At 41.0% G+C, this 20,103-nt stretch overlaps 1 protein-coding gene across 2 annotated transcripts in view; it reads right to left on the bottom strand.

The window, feature by feature from the left end:
* Positions 1–468: 468 nt before the first annotated feature.
* The window catches only part of LOC106562767 (carbohydrate sulfotransferase 15), a 174,987-nt gene continuing 155,352 nt past the window's right edge, over positions 469–20,103 (bottom strand). For both annotated transcript variants that reach the window (XM_082978779.1, XM_082978780.1), the window contains exons 7-8: positions 3,659–3,806; positions 469–1,351 (exon numbers count right to left, since the gene is read on the bottom strand). In XM_082978779.1, coding sequence (XP_082834905.1) covers positions 1,149–1,351; positions 3,659–3,806 — 351 coding nt within the window. In that variant the 3' untranslated portion in view covers positions 469–1,148. The remainder of the gene's footprint in view (positions 1,352–3,658; positions 3,807–20,103) is intronic.

Genomic DNA, 20,103 nt, shown 5'->3' with positions numbered 1-20,103 from the left:
ATTCTATTGTATTGACACGCACAACTCAGACCGTACTCTACACGGACCAGTGTAGCATAAACAATCAGAGCTGCAGTAGGCCTATATGCAAATAGACCATTGCCATATATGGATCTGTGCCATTGACTTTGAACTGGACTGTGTTTACAGCATGAGCGGTCGTGAGTGGATGCGCTTGTTCTGAGGTTAAAGCAAGAGCTGCATTTATCCATGTGTGCCCATTTTGTTCATATCCTTTGCCAGTTAGTGAGATATTAGCCCATTTGTAGTCAGAAATAGGGGAGTGATTGCTTCCAACAAGAGCACAAAATGTGTACATTTCTAGACATCTTTGGAAAAGGGAGTCAGGTAAAGAGCTTTTTTTTGTTTTCTTAAAGGGGCAGTGTTGTATTTTGAGACAGGCTTGAATAAGCTCAGCAGCCAATAGGCAGAGGGTAGCATAATTTGTCTTATTCTCTGTAATAATGGTATGGGAATAATAATGGATTTTATTTTGGAAAGTGGTTTCTTGCATCAAACAACACAACAACATTTTCAGTCACCTCCATGTCTGAAGGACAAGTGGATCAACAGGTTAATGTCAAATACTGCATGTTTTTTCTCTTCAAAAGTCTGATGGAATGTAGACATTGAACACCACACATTGGCTGCTACTGTAGGCTGAATGATAGAACAGTTATTTCCATGTTATTAACATGTTATGGGATGCATTTTTCTCCATTGTTTTGATAGTAGGCCACTCTGGTGGACCTACATTATGAACAAATAGCCACAGTAGCCTACTTGGTCACTGTTAAAACTGTAACTTAAAGCGGGTACAGCCTCAGTGTTCACAGTAAAACTGTAACTTAAAGCGGGTACAGCCTCAGTATTCACAGTGAACGCACGCTGGAAGTTGCACAGAATTTTCACAAAGTTCAAGTTTGCGCTCAGCAGACCGGAAATTTGCACAGTGCCCCAAAAAATGTGGATGGAACATTGACTGGGATATTCGAGTGCTGAATGGTTTCCACATTAAAACAAATCTTTATATGAGCTCTGAATGGTTTCCCCATTAAAACAAGTCTTGACATGAGTTTTGAATGGTTTCCCCATTAAAAAAAAGTATTTATATGAGTTTTGAATGGTTTCCCCATTAAAAAAAGTCTTTATATGAGTTTTGAATAGTTGTCCCATCTGAAGGAGTCATTGCGGAGCACCTTGGCCAGTTTCATGTTGAATGGAGTGTAGAAGTCCCTCAGTATCTCCTTGGTTACGGGGAGCATGGGTCCTAGGTTCTTATCTGCTGGCCGCCGTGTGTTGGAGGCGGGACTTTTAGTGATCTCCGCTTCCTTCTGCACCGTCAACGGACCTTTAATACACACATAGACATACTATAAGCCACATACCAATCAGTCAATCAGTCAGTCAATCAACCAATCTGCCAGTCAATCAATCAGTCAGTCAATCAATCAGTCAGTCAATCATTCAATCAATACATTAATCAACCAATCAGTAAGTCAATCAATTCATCAATCAATCAAAGAGTGCTCTACAGCAACTTTTACAGTAACTGTGGGAGCAAAACTCATGACTCTGATTCCATTTCCATTATTAGCAGTGTCATGACGTTGGCCTGTGGGTAAGGTTTATGACCCCCCCATAAATACCTTTCTCCCTTCCCCTCTCTGACCCTACTGAAGGACTGCTGTCCTGAAGGACTGCTGTCCTGTTAAATATAGAGAGTCTGGGAACATCAAACAAATGGGGAAAGGAACCATATTTTGGTAATAAAACCAGTTGGAAATATGCTTTGGAACGTAATGAGTATGGATGTCAGTTCGTTGTTATCTGAGACATTATGACTGATGACAGGACGACATAAACTGTACCTGAGAAAGTATACACCCTCTAGTTATCAGAGTAACATGGAATTGTTATGCAATTGAAATGTTTGATATTGGAATTGTTTGTTATGAGATTAAATGTAATTTTAGCTTCCAAATGAGAGAATTGGGTTTTCATAAGGAAAGTGCCCTGCTTGATCAGTGTCCCACCCCTGTGAAGAGACAGGGGTTATAAACGATGAAACACATCACTCCCCCTCTCCACTATATAAGCCTTTGACGAAAAGATAACCAGGTTGTTCCAGTACGTGAGGTCTGCAGCCTCTACGTTAGAAGGACACACATGTCAAGTACAGAACTAAGCCAACCTCGGCGTGAGCTTTGGTGGCGAATGGTATGAACTTTGAGCTTATTCACTACAGAAGTGATACTTCCTAGCCGTTGAGTTAGCAGCGGCCGCTGTAGACTTGGGCTAGGAAAGGACGGACGACGGATCCAGTCTAACGACCAGACGAAGATACCACCACGTATCCAATTTACCACCAGAGACATTCTTCCGAGAACAGGAAGATCTGTTGGCCAACCCGGCCAGCATCTACAACCAATCTACCGAAGCGCAGCTCAGAGTAAATATTTATTGCATTTTCTTTTTCCAAATGGGCGGTAATTTAGAATGCATAAGATAATGTATTTACGATAGCATAGCTGCTGTTTCTTCGTTCCTAAGTCTTCCCGCTCTTTCATTCAAGCCCAACCCCCTTCCTTTGTGTAACCAGACATCATACAGGTTCCGTCCACCAGGACGTTTTCTGTATGACATCATTTGTATTCTGTGTATATGTAATTCTGTGTGATTAGTTGAGGTATTTAGTAAATAAATAATTAAACCCAATTTGGTATTGCTGATTCAACTTGTAAGCCAGGGTTCGTGAAGATAGCCAAGAATTTACAACTTTCATTATGAGACTGAAAATAAGATAAGGGTTAATATTGACTGCTACCGATGTAAAGTATTACTAAGTATTTTAAGAGTTTATTCGGAAGATAACGGCTCTATAAACGTTCTTCCGTGGTGCCCCGACTTTCTAGTTAATTACATTCACATGATTAGCTTAATCAGGTAATATTAATTAGAGAAAGAATTTTATAGGTTAGCATGTCATATCACTTAATCCGGCATAGCCAAAGACACGACAGCAGCATTTAGGCTGTCCACTTTGAAGAGCTGAAACAGAATGGCTATATAAGGAATGGAATATATAGGACCAGGCCCTGCACCCATTATAACCTATACAGCTGTCAGATGTGGGCGTTAACAAGCAACAACTGATATGGAGAGATAATGGTAAAGAACGGTCTAGGGAAGTTATTTTCATATAGAGGGAGGGGACTCTATGCGTTATGCAAAGACAGAATCCTATAAAGGCAGGACTCTGTAATATGAGAATTTAGTATTTTTCATGGAAGGACTCGGTTTTGCTACTCTGTATTAAAGTCTATATTGAATTCAAAGGTTCTTGTAAGAGTGTTATATTTTTGAAGCAATATTCCACGACATAACCTCTGTTATACCCTGTTACCTGGGTGACGGTGAGACTAGTCGGATTGTTGGGGAGTTATAGGGCTGTGGGGTTGTGCTGCCCCTTTCAGCTTATAGTAAGAATAGCATGGGGAAGTGTCTATAATAATAATATGATGTGGATCTTCGGTGGTTGCATAAGTAAACTTCAAAGAGCTTGCTAAGGATTAAAGCTCTGCGTCTGGCAGCTTCAATATAGACTGACTGACTTGAAATAAAGAAATATTAAGGACAAGAGTTGAATACTACATACCCAAGTTGAGGAAGTCAAAGACTTTGTGCATTGTGTATTTCCTGTTGGAAGCGTGATCTTCAAGCCGTAGGACCAGAATCTGTTCTCTACTGTAGACTGTCAACCAGTCTTGTATGTAGACTATGTACAGGCCCACCTGCAACCTGACCTAGGAATAGAAGATAAACAGTTCAGTATAGAATATGTAGATGGCCTCCGCACGGAGAAACAATTTAAAAAAGGCAACACATGCATTGATAAAAGTCTTAGGAAACTAACGAGAGAGAGAGAGAGAGAGACTTTAAAACGCTATAACGTACACTCAGAACCAAAAAAGCACAGTAAAAAGCAGCTGACACTAATTGAGGAGTCCATCAACACAAACAACTTCTGGCAAAATTGGAGAAAAAAAAAACAAATCGAAACAGGAGGAATTAGCAATAGTAAATGGTGACGTTTGGACAACCCATTTTAAAACACTCTACAACACCGTTCAAATTGACACTAACGCAGAACAACGACAAATTCATGAGAAGTTGAATGGATTAAGGAAAAAAAGGACAATCAAAATCCATTGGACTCCCCAATTACTGACCAGGAGCTCTATAAGAAACTTCAGGCTCTCAAATTTAAAAAAGCATGCGGACCTGATGGCATCCTAAATGAGATGCTCAAACTCACTATTGCAAAATTTCAATTGGCTATAATTCAACTTTTTAATTTGATCCTGAGTGTAGGTTATTTCCCTGACATCTGGAATCAAGGACTCATAACCCCAATCTTTAAGAACAGAGACAAATTCGACCCTAACAATTACAGAGGCATTTGTGTGAACAGTAACCTGGGGAAGGTTTTCTGTAGTATTATAAATGTAAGAGTTCTAAACTTCCTTAATAAGCACAATGTCTTGGGTAAAAGCCAAATTGGATTTATATCAAAACATTGCACGACTGATCATATTTACACCCTACACACCCTGATAGATAAACATGTCCACCAAAATATACGCTTACTTTATCAACTTCCAAAAAGCATTTGATTCTATTTGGCATACAGGACTGTTCAACAAAGTTATTGAAAGTGGTGTAGGGGGTAAAATATATGACATAATTAAATCAATGTATACTGGCAATACGTGCTGCATTAAAATTGGTAAGAAAAGAACAGAATTATTTAACCAAGAGCGGGGCCTTCGCCAGGGTTGCAATCTGAGCCCTGCACTCTTCAATATTTACATCAACGAATTGGCCACTATTCTAGAAAAATCCTCAGCCCCTGGTGTTATCCTCCACAATTCAGAGGTTAAATGCCTACTCTTCGCAGATGACCTATGCCTGCTGTCACCCACAGCACCTGGCCTACAGCAGAGCCTGGACCTGCCAGACCTGGGCCCTGGCAGTAAACCCCAAAAATACTAAAATAATGATTTTCCAGAGAAGATCCAGATCTTAGGGAATTAGACAAAAGTTCTCAATTGGTACAAAATATAGAGTACTGTACACACTACAATTACTGAGGTTTAAAAATAAGCTCAACTGGACACCTTAATGAGGCAGTGAATGAACTGAGAGAGAAAGCACGCAGGACATTCTGTTAGGGCTAGGGGGCAGTATTTGCACGGCTGGATAAAAAAATGTACCCGATTTAATCTGGTTACTAATCCTACCCAGTAACTAGAATATGCATATACTTATTATATATGGATAGAAAACACCCTAAAGTTACTAAAACTGTTTGAATGGTGTCTGTGAGTATAACAGAACTCATTTGGCAGGCAAAACCCTGAGACATTTTCTGACAGGAAGTGGATACCTGATGTGTTGTATTACCTTTAAACCTATGCCATTGAAAAACACAGGGGCTGAGGAATATTTTGGCACTTCCTATTGCTTCCACTAGATGTCACCAGCCTTTACAAAGTGTTTTGAGTCTTCTGGAGGGAGATCTGACCGAACAAGAGCCATGGAACGATGATGGCCCATTAGACACCTGGCGCGCGAGTTCATGTTGGGTACCCTCGTTCCAATACGTTATAAAAGAGAATGCATTCGTCCACCTTGAATATTATTCATGTTCTGGTTAAAAAAGGCCCTAATGATTTATGCTATACAACGTTTGACATGTTTGAACGAACGTAAATATATTTTTTCCCCTCGTTCATGAAGTGAAGTCCGGCGGGCTTAGATCATGTGCTAACAAGACGGAGATTTTTGGACATAAATGATGAGCTTTTTTGAACAAAACTACATTCGTTATGGACCTGTGATACCTGAAGTGACATCTGATGAAGAGAATCAAAGGTAATGGATTATTTACATAGTATTTTCGATTTTAGATCTCCCCAACATGACGGCTAGTCTGTATCGCAACGCGTATTTTTCTGGGCGCAGTGCTCAGATTATTGCAAAGTGTGATTTCCCAGTAAGGTTATTTTTAAATCTGGCAAGTTGATTGCGTTCAAGAGATGTAAATCTATAATTCTTTAAATGACAATATAATATTTTACCAATGTTTTCTAATTTTAATTATTTAATTTGTGGTGCTGACTTGACTGCCGGTTATTGGAGGGAAACGATTTCCTCAACATCAATGCCATAGTAAAACGCTGTTTTTGGATATAAATATGAACTTGATAGAACTAAAAATGCATGCATTGTCTAACATAATGTCCTAGGAGTGTCATCTGATGGAGATTGTAAAAGGTTAGTGCATCATTTTAGCTGGTTTTATGGTTTTGGTGACCTTGTCTTTGAATTGACAAAACATTACACACAACTCTTGTAAATGTACTGTCCTAACATACTCTAAATTTATGCTTTCGCCGTAAAACCTTTTTGAAATCGTAAAACGTGGTTAGATTAAGGAGATGTTTATCTTTCAAAGGGTGTAAAATAGTTGTATGTTTGAAAAATTTGAATTTTGACATTTATTTGGATTCAAATTTGCCGCTCTTGAAATGCACCTGCTGTTGATGGAGTTAAAAAACAAATTCAAATTGAAATACCTATTAAAATTTGGCTAAAACTAATTGAATGTGTCACTGAACCAATTGCACTTTATGGCAGCGAGGTGTGGGGTTCACTTGCAAAACAAGATTTATCAAATGGTACAAACACCCCATTGAAACCCTGCATGCAGAGTTCTGTAAGATTCTCCTACATGTCCAGAGGAAAATTAAAAACAATGCATGTAGGGCAGAATTAGGCCAAAAATATCCACTAATATTAAAAACTCAAAAAAGCACAATTAAGTTTTGGAAACATCTAAAATACAGTGACCCCCTCTCATATCATTACCAAGCCTTGCAATGCCAAGAGCTGAGCAAAGAAAAGAGTCCCCTCATCCAGCTGGTCCTGGGGCTGAGTTCACAAACCTGTTCTACTAACACACTGAAGCCTCAGGACCCTCATCCAGCTGGTCCTGGGGCTGAGTTCACAAACCTGTTCTACTAACACACTGAAGCCTCAGGACCCTCATCCAGCTGGTCCTGGGGCTGAGTTCACTAACCTGTTCTACTAACACACTGAAGCCTCAGGACCCTCATCCAGCTGGTCCTGGGGCTGAGTTCACAAACCTGTTCTACTAACACAGTGAAGCCTCAGGGCCCTCATCCAGCTGGTCCTGGGGCTGAGTTCACAAACCTGTTCTACTAACACACTGAAGCCTCAGGACCAGAACATCCACTCAATCAGAATAAAACAAATTACTACACAGTCAAAACAAAACTACATTGTTTAATGGGGAGCACAAGCACAAAGCAAAATGCAGTGCTATCTGGCCCTAAATCGATAGTACACCGTGGCTAACTATTTGACCAGGGTTACTGACCACAACCGTAGAAAAACCTTGACAAAGTACAGGCTCAGTGAGCACAGCCTTGCCATTGAGAAGGGTAGACACAGGAAAACCTGGCTCCCTGTAGAGGAAAGGCTGTGCAACCACTGCACAACAGCAGAACCTGAGACGGAGCTGCATTTCCTGACAAAATGTCAAAAATATAAAATAATTAGAGAGTGTCATTTCCCCAAATTTGAAACCCTTATTCAAAGTTTCAAAGACCTCTCTGATGAGGATAGGCTACCCGTCCTGTTGGGGAAGGACGCAGAGAGCTGTGGGTTGGCAGCGCACTACATTGCCACCTGCCATAAGATGAGGGACAGTGTCTGACAGAGCAATCAACCTGCACATGTCCTCTACTGTATGCGTATTGTTATTGTTCAATGTATGGTTATTTTTACCCTTGGTTATTAGTATTACTGTTGTCCCATTGACAATTTTGATTCTTATTATTTTAATATTGTAAATATCCAAAATAAGCTTTGGCAATATGTACATTGATACGTCATGCCAATAAAACAAATTGAATTGAAATTGAAAAAAATTGAGAGAGAGGGGGGGTGAGAGAGAGACAGACAGGTAGAGAGAGAGAGGTAGAGAGAGGGGGAGAGAGAGGAGAGAGAGAGAGAGGTAGAGAGAGGGAGAGAGAGGAGAGAGACAGGTAAAGAGAGAGAGGAGAGAGACAGGTAAAGAGAGAGAGAGAGAGAGGTAAAGAGAGAGAGAGACAGGTAAAGAGAGAGAGAGAAAGACGTAAAGAGAGAGAGAGCGAGAGAGAGAGAGACAGGGAGAGAGAGAGAGAGAGACAGCAACACAATTAGAGAGAATACCTGACCACAGAATACCTGACCACTAAGGAAAGCTTTGACTATGTACAGACTCAGTAAGCTTAGCCTTGCTATTGAGAAAGGCCATCGAAGGCAGACCTGGCTCTCAAGAGAAGACAGGCAATGTGCACATTGCCCACAAAATGAGGTGGAAACTGAGCTGCATAAATATGACCATATTAGAGACACATATTTCCCTCAGATTACACAGACCCACAAAGAATTAGAAAACAAATCCAATTTAGATAAACTCCCATATCTACTGGGTGAAATACCACAGTGACCAATCACAGCAGCAAGATGTGTGACCTGTTGCCACAAGAAAAGGGCAACCAGTGAAGAACAAACACCATTGTAAATACAACCCATATTTCTGTTTATTTATTTTCCCTTTGTACTTTAACAATTTGCACATCATTAGAACACTGTATATAGAAATAATATGTCATTTGAAATGTATTTATTATTTTGGAACTTTTGTAAGTGTAATGTTTACTGTTCATTTTGTATTGTTTATTTCACTTGCTTTGGCAATGTAAACATATGTTTCCCATGCCAATAAAGCCCCTTAAATTGTAAATTGAATTGAGAGAGAGAGAGAGACAGGAAGAGAGAAAGAAAGACAGCGACAGAAAGAGAGAAAGAAAGAGAGAGAGAGAGAGAGAGAGAGAGAGAGAGACAGAAAGAAAGACAGTGACAGAGAGCGAGAGAGAGAGACAGAAAGAGAGAGAGAAAGAGAGAGAAAGAGAGAGACAGAAAGAGACAGAGAGAGAGAGAGAGAGAGAGAGAGAGAGAGAGAGAGAGAGAGAAAGACAGCGACAGAGAGCGAGAGAGAGCCAGAAAGAGAGAGAGAAAGAGAGAGAGAGACAGAAAGAGAGAAATAGAAAGAGACAGAGAGAAAGAGAGAGAGAGACAGAAAGAAAGAAAGACAGCGACAGAAAGAGAGAGAGACAGAGAGAGAGAGAGACAGAACGAGGGGAAATTCCACCAAGTTCTCTTTTATCTCCTCCAAACAGTTGGTTGAGTTGTCCAAGGCTGCGGGGACAGCTTTGATATTATCTGATGTTGTGGGCTGTGATTGGCTACGGCCTTGCGGCACAACTGGGAACGAAGGACTCAGAACTGAAAATATTATTCAGCTACTGTATACAACAACACAGTTCAATAGAACCAGGACTGTTAGTCAGATACACAACAACACAGTTCAATAGAACCAGGACTGTTAGTCAGATACACCACAACACAGTTCAATAGAACCAGGACAGTTAGTCAGATACACCACAACACAGTTCAATCGAACCAGGACTGTTTGTCAGATAACCCACAACACAGTTCAATAGAACCAGGACTGTTAGTCATATACACAACAACACAGTTCAATAGAACCAGGACTGTTAGTCAGATACACCACAACAAATTTTCAATAGAACCACCACTGTTAGTCAGATACACAACAACACAGTTCAATAGAACCACCACTGTTAGTCAGATACACCACAACACAGTTCAATAGAACCAGGACTGTTAGTCAGATACACCACAACACAGTTCAATAGAACCAGGACTGTTAGTCAGATACACCACAACACAGTTCAATAGAACCACCCCTGTTAGTCAGATACACAACAACACAGTTCAATAGAACCAGGACTGTTAGTCAGATACACCACAACACAGTTCAATAGAACCAGGACTGTTAGTCAGATACACCACAGCACAGTTCAATAGAACCAGGACTGTTAGTCAGATACACCACAACACAGTTCAATAGAACCACCACTGTTAGTCAGATACACCACAACACAGTTCAATAGAACCAGGACTGTTAGTCAGATACACCACAACACAGTTCAATAGAACCAGGACTGTTAGTCAGATACACCACAACACAGTTCAATAGAACCACCCCTGTTAGTCAGATACACAACAACACAGTTCAATAGAACCAGGACTGTTAGTCAGATACACCACAACACAGTTCAATAGAACCAGGACTGTTAGTCAGATACACCACAGCACAGTTCAATAGAACCAGGACTGTTAGTCAGATACACCACAACACAGTTCAATAGAACCACCACTGTTAGTCAGATACACAACAACACAGTTCAATAGAACCACCACTGTTAGTCAGATACACCACAACACAGTTCAATAGAACCAGGACTGTTAGTCAGATACACCACAACACAGTTCAATAGAACCAGGACTGTTAGTCAGATACACCACAACACAGTTCAATAGAACCACCCCTGTTAGTCAGATACACAACGACACAGTTCAATAGAACCAGGACTGTTAGTCAGATACACCACAACACAGTTCAATAGAACCAGGACTGTTAGTCAGATACACCACAACACAGTTCAATAGAACCAGGACTGTTAGTCAGATACACCACAACACAGTTCAATAGAACCAGGACTGTAAGTCAGATACACCACAACACAGTTCAATAGAACCAGGACTGTTAGTCAGTTACACCACAACACAGTTCCATAGAACCAGGACTGTTAGTCAGATACACCACAACACAGTTCAATAGAACCAGGACTGTTAGTCAGATACACCACAATACAGTTCAATAGAACCAGGACTGTTAGTCAGATACACAACAACACAGTTCAATAGAACCAGGACTGTTAGTCAGATACACAACACAGTTCAATAGAACCAGGACTGTTAGTCAGATACACAACAACACAGTTCAATAGAACCAGGACTGTTAGTCAGATACACAACACAGTTCAATAGAACCAGGACTGTTAGTCAGATACACAACAACACAGTTCAATAGAACCAGGACTGTTAGTCAGATACACAACAACACAGTTCAATAGAACCAGGACTGTTAGTCAGATACACAACACAGTTCAATAGAACCAGGACAGTTAGTCAGATACACAACACAGTGCAATAGAACCAGGACTGTTAGTCAGATACACAACAACACAGTTCAATAGAACCAGGACTGTTAGTCAGATACAAATGGCTTTATCAACACTCGGCTTTATCAACACACTGGCTTTATCAACACACTGGCTTTATCAACACACTGGCTTTATCAACACACTGGCTTTATCAACACACTGGCATCATCAACACACTGGCTTCATCAACACACTGGCTTCATCAACACACTGGCTTCATCAACACACTAGTTTTATCAACACACTGGCTTTATCAACACACTGGCTTCATCAACACACTGGCTTCATCAACACACTGGCTTCATCAACACACTGGCTTCATCAACACACTGGCTTTATCAACACACGGGCTTCATCAACACACTGGCTTTATCAACACACTGGTTTTATCAACACACTGGCTTTATCAACACACTGCCTTCATCAACACACTGGCTTTATCAACACACTGGCTTTATCAACACACTGGCTTTATCAACACACTGGTTTTATCAACACATTGGCTTTATCAACACACTGGCTTTATCAACACACTGGCTTTATCAACACACTGGCTTTATCAACACACTGGCTTTATCAACACTCGGCTTTATCAACACACTGGCTTTGTCAACACACTGGCTTTATCAACACACTGGCTTTATCAACACACTGGCTTTATCAACACTCGGCTTTATCAACACACTGGCTTTATCAAGACACTGGCTTTATCAAGAGACTGGCTTCATCAACACACTGACTTCATCAAGACACTGGCTTTATCAAGAGACTGGCTTCATCAACACACTGACTTCATCAACACACTGGCTTTATCAACACTCGGCTTTATCAACACACTGGCTTTATCAACACAATGGCTTTATCAACACACTGGCTTCATCAACACACTGGCTTTATCAAGACACTGGCTTTATCAACACACTGGCTTTATCAAGACACTGGCTTTATCAACACACTGGCTTTATCAACACACTGGCTTTATCAACACATGGCTTCATCAACACACTGGCTTTATCAACACACTGGCTTAATCAACACATGGCTTAATCAACACATGGCTTTATCAACACATTGGCTTTATCAACACACTGGCTTCATCAACACACTGGCTTCATCAACACACTGGCTTCATCAACACACTGGCTTCATCAACACACACGCTTTATCAACACAATGCACACTGGCTTTATCAACACATTGGCTTTATCAACACACTGGCTTTATAAACACACTGGCTTTATCAACACACTGGCTTTATCAACACATGGCTTCATCAACACACTGGCTTCATCAACACACTGGCTTCATCAACACACTAGTTTCATCAACACACTAGTTTCATCAACACACTAGTTTTATCGACACACTGGCTTTATCAACACACTGGCTTTATCAACACACTGGCTTTATCAACACACTGGCTTCGTCAACACACTGGCTTCATCAACACACTGGCTTCATCAACACACTGGCTTCATCAACACACTGGCTTCATCAACACACTCGCTTTATCAACACACTGCACACTGGCTTTATCAACACACTGGCTTTATCAATACTGTGGCTTTATGAACACACTGACTTTATCAACACACTGGCTTTATCAACACATGGCTTCATCAACACACTGGCTTCATCAACACACTGGCTTTATCAACACACTAGTTTTATCGACACACTGGCTTTATCAACACACTGGCTTTATCAACACACTGGCTTTATCAACACACTGGCTTCATCAACACACTGGCTTCATAAACACACTGGCTTCATCAACACACTGGCTTTATCAACATATGGCTTTATCAACACATGGCTTTGTCAACACACTGGCTTTATCAACACACTGGCTTTATCAACACACTGGCTTCACCAACACATGGCTTTATCAACACACTGGCTTCACCAACACATGGCTTTATCAACATATGGCTTCATCAACACACTGGCTTTATCAACACACTGGCTTTATCAACACACTGGTATTATCAACACCCTGGCTTTATCAACACACTGGCTTTATCAACACACTGGCTTCATCAACACACTGGCTTTATCAACACTCTGGTTTTATCAACACACTGGCTTTATCAACACACTGGCTTTATCAACACACTGGTTTTATCAACACACTGGCTTTATCAACACACTGGCTTCATCAACACACTGGCTTTATCAACACATTGGTTTTATCAACACACTGGCTTTATCAACACTCGGCTTTATCAACACACTGGCTTTGTCAACACACTGGCTTTATCAACACACTGGCTTTATCAACACTCGGCTTTATCAACACACATGGCTTTATCAAGACACTGGCTTTATCAACACACTGGCTTCATCAAGACACTGGCTTCATCAACACACTGGCTTTATCAACACTCGGCTTTATCAACACACTGGCTTTATCAACAAAATGGCTTTATCAACACACTGGCTTCATCAACACACTGGCTTTATCAAGACACTGGCTTTATCAACACACTGGCTTTGTCAACACACTGGCTTTATCAACACACTGGCTTTATCAACACACTGGCTTCATCAACACACTGGCTTCATCAACACACTGGCTTTATCAACACACATGGCTTTATCAACATGCTGGCTTTATCAACACACTGGCTTTATCAACACATGGCTTCATCAACACATTGGCTTTATCAACACACTGGCTTTATCAACACACTGGCTTCATCAACACACTGGCTTCATCAACACACTGGCTTCATCAACACACTCGCTTTATCAACACACTGCACACTGGCTTTATCAACACACTGGCTTTATCAACACACTGGCTTTATCAATACACATGGCTTTATCAACACATTGGCTTTACCAACACACTGGCTTCATCAACACACTGGCTTCATCAACACACTGGCTTCATCAACACACTGGCTTCATCAACACACTCGCTTTATCAACACACTGCACACTGGCTTAATCAACACACTGGCTTTATCAATAAAGTGGCTTTATCAACACACTGGCTTTATCAACACACTGGCTTTATCAACACACTGGCTTTATCAACACATGGCTTCATCAACACACTGGCTTCATCAACACACTGGCTTTATCAACACACTGGCTTTATCAACACACTGGCTTTATCAACACATGGCTTTATCAACACACTGGCTTCATCAACACATGGCTTTATCAACATATGGCTTTATCAACACATGGCTTCATCAACACACTGGCTTTATCAACACACTGGCTTTATCAACACACTGGCTTCACCAACACATGGCTTTATCAACACACTGGCTTTATCAACACACTGGCTTCACCAACACACTGGCTTCATCAACACACTCGCTTTATCAACACACTGCACACTGGCTTTATCAACACACTGGCTTTATCAACACACTGGTTTAATCAATATATTGGCTTTATCAACACACTGGCTTTATCAACACACTGGCTTCATCAACACATTGGCTTTATCAACACACTGGCTTTATCAACACACTGGCTTAATCAACACACTGGCTTCATCAACACACTCACTTTATCAACACACTGCACACTGGCTTTATCAACACACTGGGTTTATCAATACAGTGGCTTTATCAACACACTGGCTTTATCAACACACTGGCTTTATCAACACACTGGCTTTATCAACACACTGGCTTTATCAACACATGGCTTCATCAACACACTGGCTTCATCAACACACTGGCTTTATCAACACACTGGCTTTATCAACACACTGGCTTCATCAACACATGGCTTTATCAACATATGGCTTTATCAACACATGGCTTCATCAACACACTGGCTTTATCAACACACTGGCTTTATCAACACACTGGCTTCACCAACACATGGCTTTATCAACACACTGGCTTTATCAACACACTGGCTTCACCAACACACTGGCTTCATCAACACACTCGCTTTATCAACACACTGCACACTGGCTTTATCAACACACTGGCTTTATCAACACACTGGCTTTATCAATACAGTGGCTTTATCAACACACTGGCTTTATCAACACACTGGCTTTATCAACACATGGCTTCATCAACACAATGGCTTCATCAACACACTGGCTTCATCAACACACTAGTTTTATCAACACACTAGTTTTATCGACACACTGGCTTTATCAACACACTGGCTTTATCAACACACTGGCTTTATCAACACACTGGCTTTATCAACACACTGCCTTCATCAACACACTGCCTTCATCAACACACTGGCTTTATCAACACACTGCCATCATCAACACACTTGCTTTATCAACACACTGGCGTTATCAACACACTGCCTTCATCAACACACTGGCTTTATCAACACTCTGGTTTTATCAACACACTGGCTTTGTCAACACACTTGCTTTATCAACACACTGGCTTCATCAACACACTTGTTATATCAACACACTGGCTTTATCAACACACTGGCTTCATCAACACACTGGCTTTATCAACACACTGGTTTTATCAACACACTGGCTTTATCAACACTCGGCTTAATCAACACACTGGCTTTGTCAACACACTGGCTTTATCAACACACTGGCTTTATCAACACACTGGCTTTATCAACACACTGGTTTTATCAACACACTGGCTTTATCAACACACTGGCGTTATCAACACACTGCCTTCATCAACACACTGGCTTTATCAACACTCTGGTTTTATCAACACACTGGCTTTATCAACACACTGGCTTTATCAACACACTGGCTTTATCAACACACTTGTTATATCAACACACTAGTTTCATCAACACACTGGCTTTATCAACACTCGGCTTTATCAACACACTGGCTTTATCAACACACTGGCTTTATCAAGAGACTGGCTTCATCAACACACTGACTTCATCAAGACACTGGCTTTATCAAGAGACTGGCTTCATCAACACACTGGCTTCATCAACACATGGCTTTATCAACACACTGGCTTTATCAACACACATGGCTTTATCAACACACTGGCTTTATCAACACACTTGCTTTATCAACACATGGCTTCATCAACACACTGGCTTTATCAACACACTGGCTTCATCAACAAACTGGCTTCATCAACACACTGGCTTCATCAACACACACGCTTTATCAACACAATGCACACTGGCTTTATCAACACACTGGCTTTATCAACACACTGGCTTTATCAATACAGTGGCTTTATCAACACATGGCTTCATCAACACACTGGCTTTATCAACACACTGGCTTAATCAACACATGGCTTAATCAACACATGGCTTTATCAACACATTGGCTTTATCAACACACTGGCTTTATCAACACACATGGCTTTATCAACACACTGGCTTTATAAACACACTGGCTTTATCAACACATGGCTTCATCAACACACTGTCTTCATCAACACACTGGCATTATCAACACACTGGCTTCATCAACACACTGGCTTCATCAACACACTGGCTTCATCAACACACTGGCTTCATCAACACACTCGCTTTATCAACACACTGCACACTGGCTTTATCAACACACTGGCTTTATCAACACATTGGCTTTATCAACACACGGGCTTTATCAACACACTGGCTTTATCAACACACTGGCTTTATCAACACTCGGCTTTATCAACACACTGGCTTTGTCAACACACTGGCTTTATCAACACATTGGCTTTATCAACACTCTGGCTTTATCAACACTCGGCTTTATCAACAGACTGGTTTTATCAACACACTGGCTTTATCAACACACTGGCTTCATCAACGCACTGGCTTCATCAACACACTGGCTTTATCAACACACTGGCTTTATCAACACACTGGCTTTATCAACACTCGGATTTATCAACACACTGGCTTTGTCAACACACTGGCTTTATCAACACACTGGCTTTATCAACACACTGGCTTTATCAACACTCGGCTTTATCAACACAATGGCTTTATCAACACACTGGCTTTATCAAGACACTGGCTATATCAAGAGACTGGCTTCATCAACCCACTGACTTCATCAACACACTGGCTTTATCAACACTCGGCTTTATCAACACACTGGCTTTATCAACACAATGGCTTTATCAACACACTGGATTCATCAACACACTGGATTCATCAACACACTGGCTTTATCAACACACTGGCTTTATCAAGACACTGGCTTTATCAACACACTGGCTTTATCAACACACTGGCTTTATCAACACACTGGCTTTATCAACACACTGGCTTCATCAACACATGGCTTTATCAACACACTGGCTTTATCAACACACTGGCTTTATAAACATACTGGCTTTATCAACACATGGCTTCATCAACACACTGGCTTTATCAACATACTGGCTTAATCAACACATGGCTTAATCAACACATGGCTTTATCAACACATTGGCTTTATAAACACACTGGCTTTATCAACACACTGGCTTCATTCACACACTGGCTTCATCAACACACTGGCTTCATCAACACACACGCTTTATCAACACAATGCACACTGGCTTTATCAACACACTGGCTTTATCAACACACTGGCTTTATCAATACAGTGGCTTTATCAACACACTGGCTTTATCAACACACTGGCTTTATCAACACGCTGGCTTTATCAACAAACTGGCTTTATCAACACATGGCTTCATCAACACACTGGCTTCATCAACACACTAGTTTTATCAACACACTAGTTTTATCGACACACTGGCTTTATCAACACACTGGCTTTATCAACACACTGGCTTCATCAACACACTGGCTTCATCAACACACTGGCTTCATCAACACACTGGCTTCATCAACACACTCGCTTTATCAACACACTGCACACTGGCTTTATCAACACACTGGCTTTATCAATACTGTGGCTTTATCAACACACTGGCTTTATCAACACACTGGCTTTATCAACACACTGGTTTTATCAACACATGGCTTCATCAACACACTGGCTTCATCAACACACTGGCTTTATCAACACACTAGTTTTATCGACACACTGGCTTTATCAACACACTTGCTTTATCAACCCACTGGCTTTATCAACACACTGGCTTCATCAACACACTGGCTTCATCAACACACTGGCTTCATCAACACACTGGCTTTATCAACACACTGGCATTATCAACACACTGGCTTTATCAACACACTGGCTTTATCAACACACTGCCTTCATCAACACACTGGCTTTATCAACACTCTGGCTTTATCAACACACTTGCTTTATCAACACACTGGTTTTATCAACACACTGGCTTTATCAACACACTGGCTTCATCAACACACTGGCTTTATCAACACATTGGTTTTATCAACACACTGGCTTTATCAACACTCGGCTTTATCAACACACTGGCTTTGTCAACACACTGGCTTTGTCAACACACTGGCTTTATCAACACACTGACTTTATCAACACACTGGCTTTATCAACACACTGGCTTTATCAACACACTGGCTTCATCAACACATGGCTTTATCAACACACTGGCTTTATCAACACACATGGCTTTATCAACACACTGGCTTTATAAACACACTGGCTTTATCAACACATGGCTTCATCAACACACTGTCTTCATCAACACACTGGCATTATCAACACACTGGCTTTATCAACACACTGGCTTCATCAACACACTGGCTTCATCAACACACTGGCTTCATCAACACACTGGCTTCATCAACACACTGGCATCATCAACACACTGGCTTCATCAACACACTCGCTTTATCAACACACTGCACACTGGCTTTATCAACACACTGGCTTTATCAACACATTGGCTTTATCAACACACTGGCTTTATCAACACACTGGCTTTATCAACACACTGGCTTTATCAACACACTGGCTTTATCAACACACTGGCTTTATCAACACTCGGCTTTATCAACACACTGGCTTTATCAACACACTGGCTTTATCAAGACACTGGCTTTATCAAGAGACTGGCTTCTTCAACACACTGACATCATCAAGACACTGGCTTCATCAACACACTGGCTTTATAAACACTCGGCTTTATCAACACACTGGATTTATCAACACAATGGCTTTATCAACACACTGGCTTCATCAACACACTGGCTTTATCAAGACACTGGCTTTATCAACACACTGGCGTTATCAACACACTGCCTTCATCAACACACTGGCTTTATCAACACTCTGGTTTTATCAACACATTGGCTTTATCAACACACTGGCTTTATCAACACACTGGCTTTATCAACACACTGGTTATATCAACACACTGGCTTTATCAACACACTGGCTTCATCAACACACTGGCTTTAATAACACACTGGTTTCATCAACACACTGGCTTTGTCAACACACTGGCTTTATCAACACACTGGCTTTATCAACACTCGGCTTTATCAACACACTGGCTTTATCAACACACTGGCTTTATCAACACACTGGCTTCATTGACGCACTGGCTTTATCAACACACTGGCTTTATCACACTGGCTTTATCAGAACACTGGCTTTATCAACACTCGGCTTTATCAACACACTGGCTTTGTCAACACACTGGCTTTATCAACACACTGGCTTTATCAACACACTGGTTTTATCAACACACTGGCTTTATCAACACACTGGCTTCATCAACGCACTGGCTTTATCAACGCACTGGCTTTATCAACACACTGGCTTTATCAACACACTGGCTTTATCAACACTCAGCTTTATCAACAAACTGGCTTTGTCAACACACTGGCTTTATCAACACACTGGCTTTATCAACACACTGGCTTTATCAACACTCGGCTTTATCAACACAATGGCTTTATCAACACACTGGCTTTATCAAGACACTGGCTTTATCAAGAGATTGGCTTCATCAACACACTGACTTCATCAAGACACTGGCTTTATCAAGAG

The sequence above is a fragment of the Salmo salar genome, chromosome 01, assembly GCF_965601325.2.
Source record: "Salmo salar chromosome 01, fSalSal1, whole genome shotgun sequence".
Taxonomy (NCBI): domain Eukaryota; kingdom Metazoa; phylum Chordata; class Actinopteri; order Salmoniformes; family Salmonidae; genus Salmo; species Salmo salar.
Note: the sequence above shows the minus strand (reverse complement) of the source record. Positions and strands in the feature narration are given on the sequence as shown.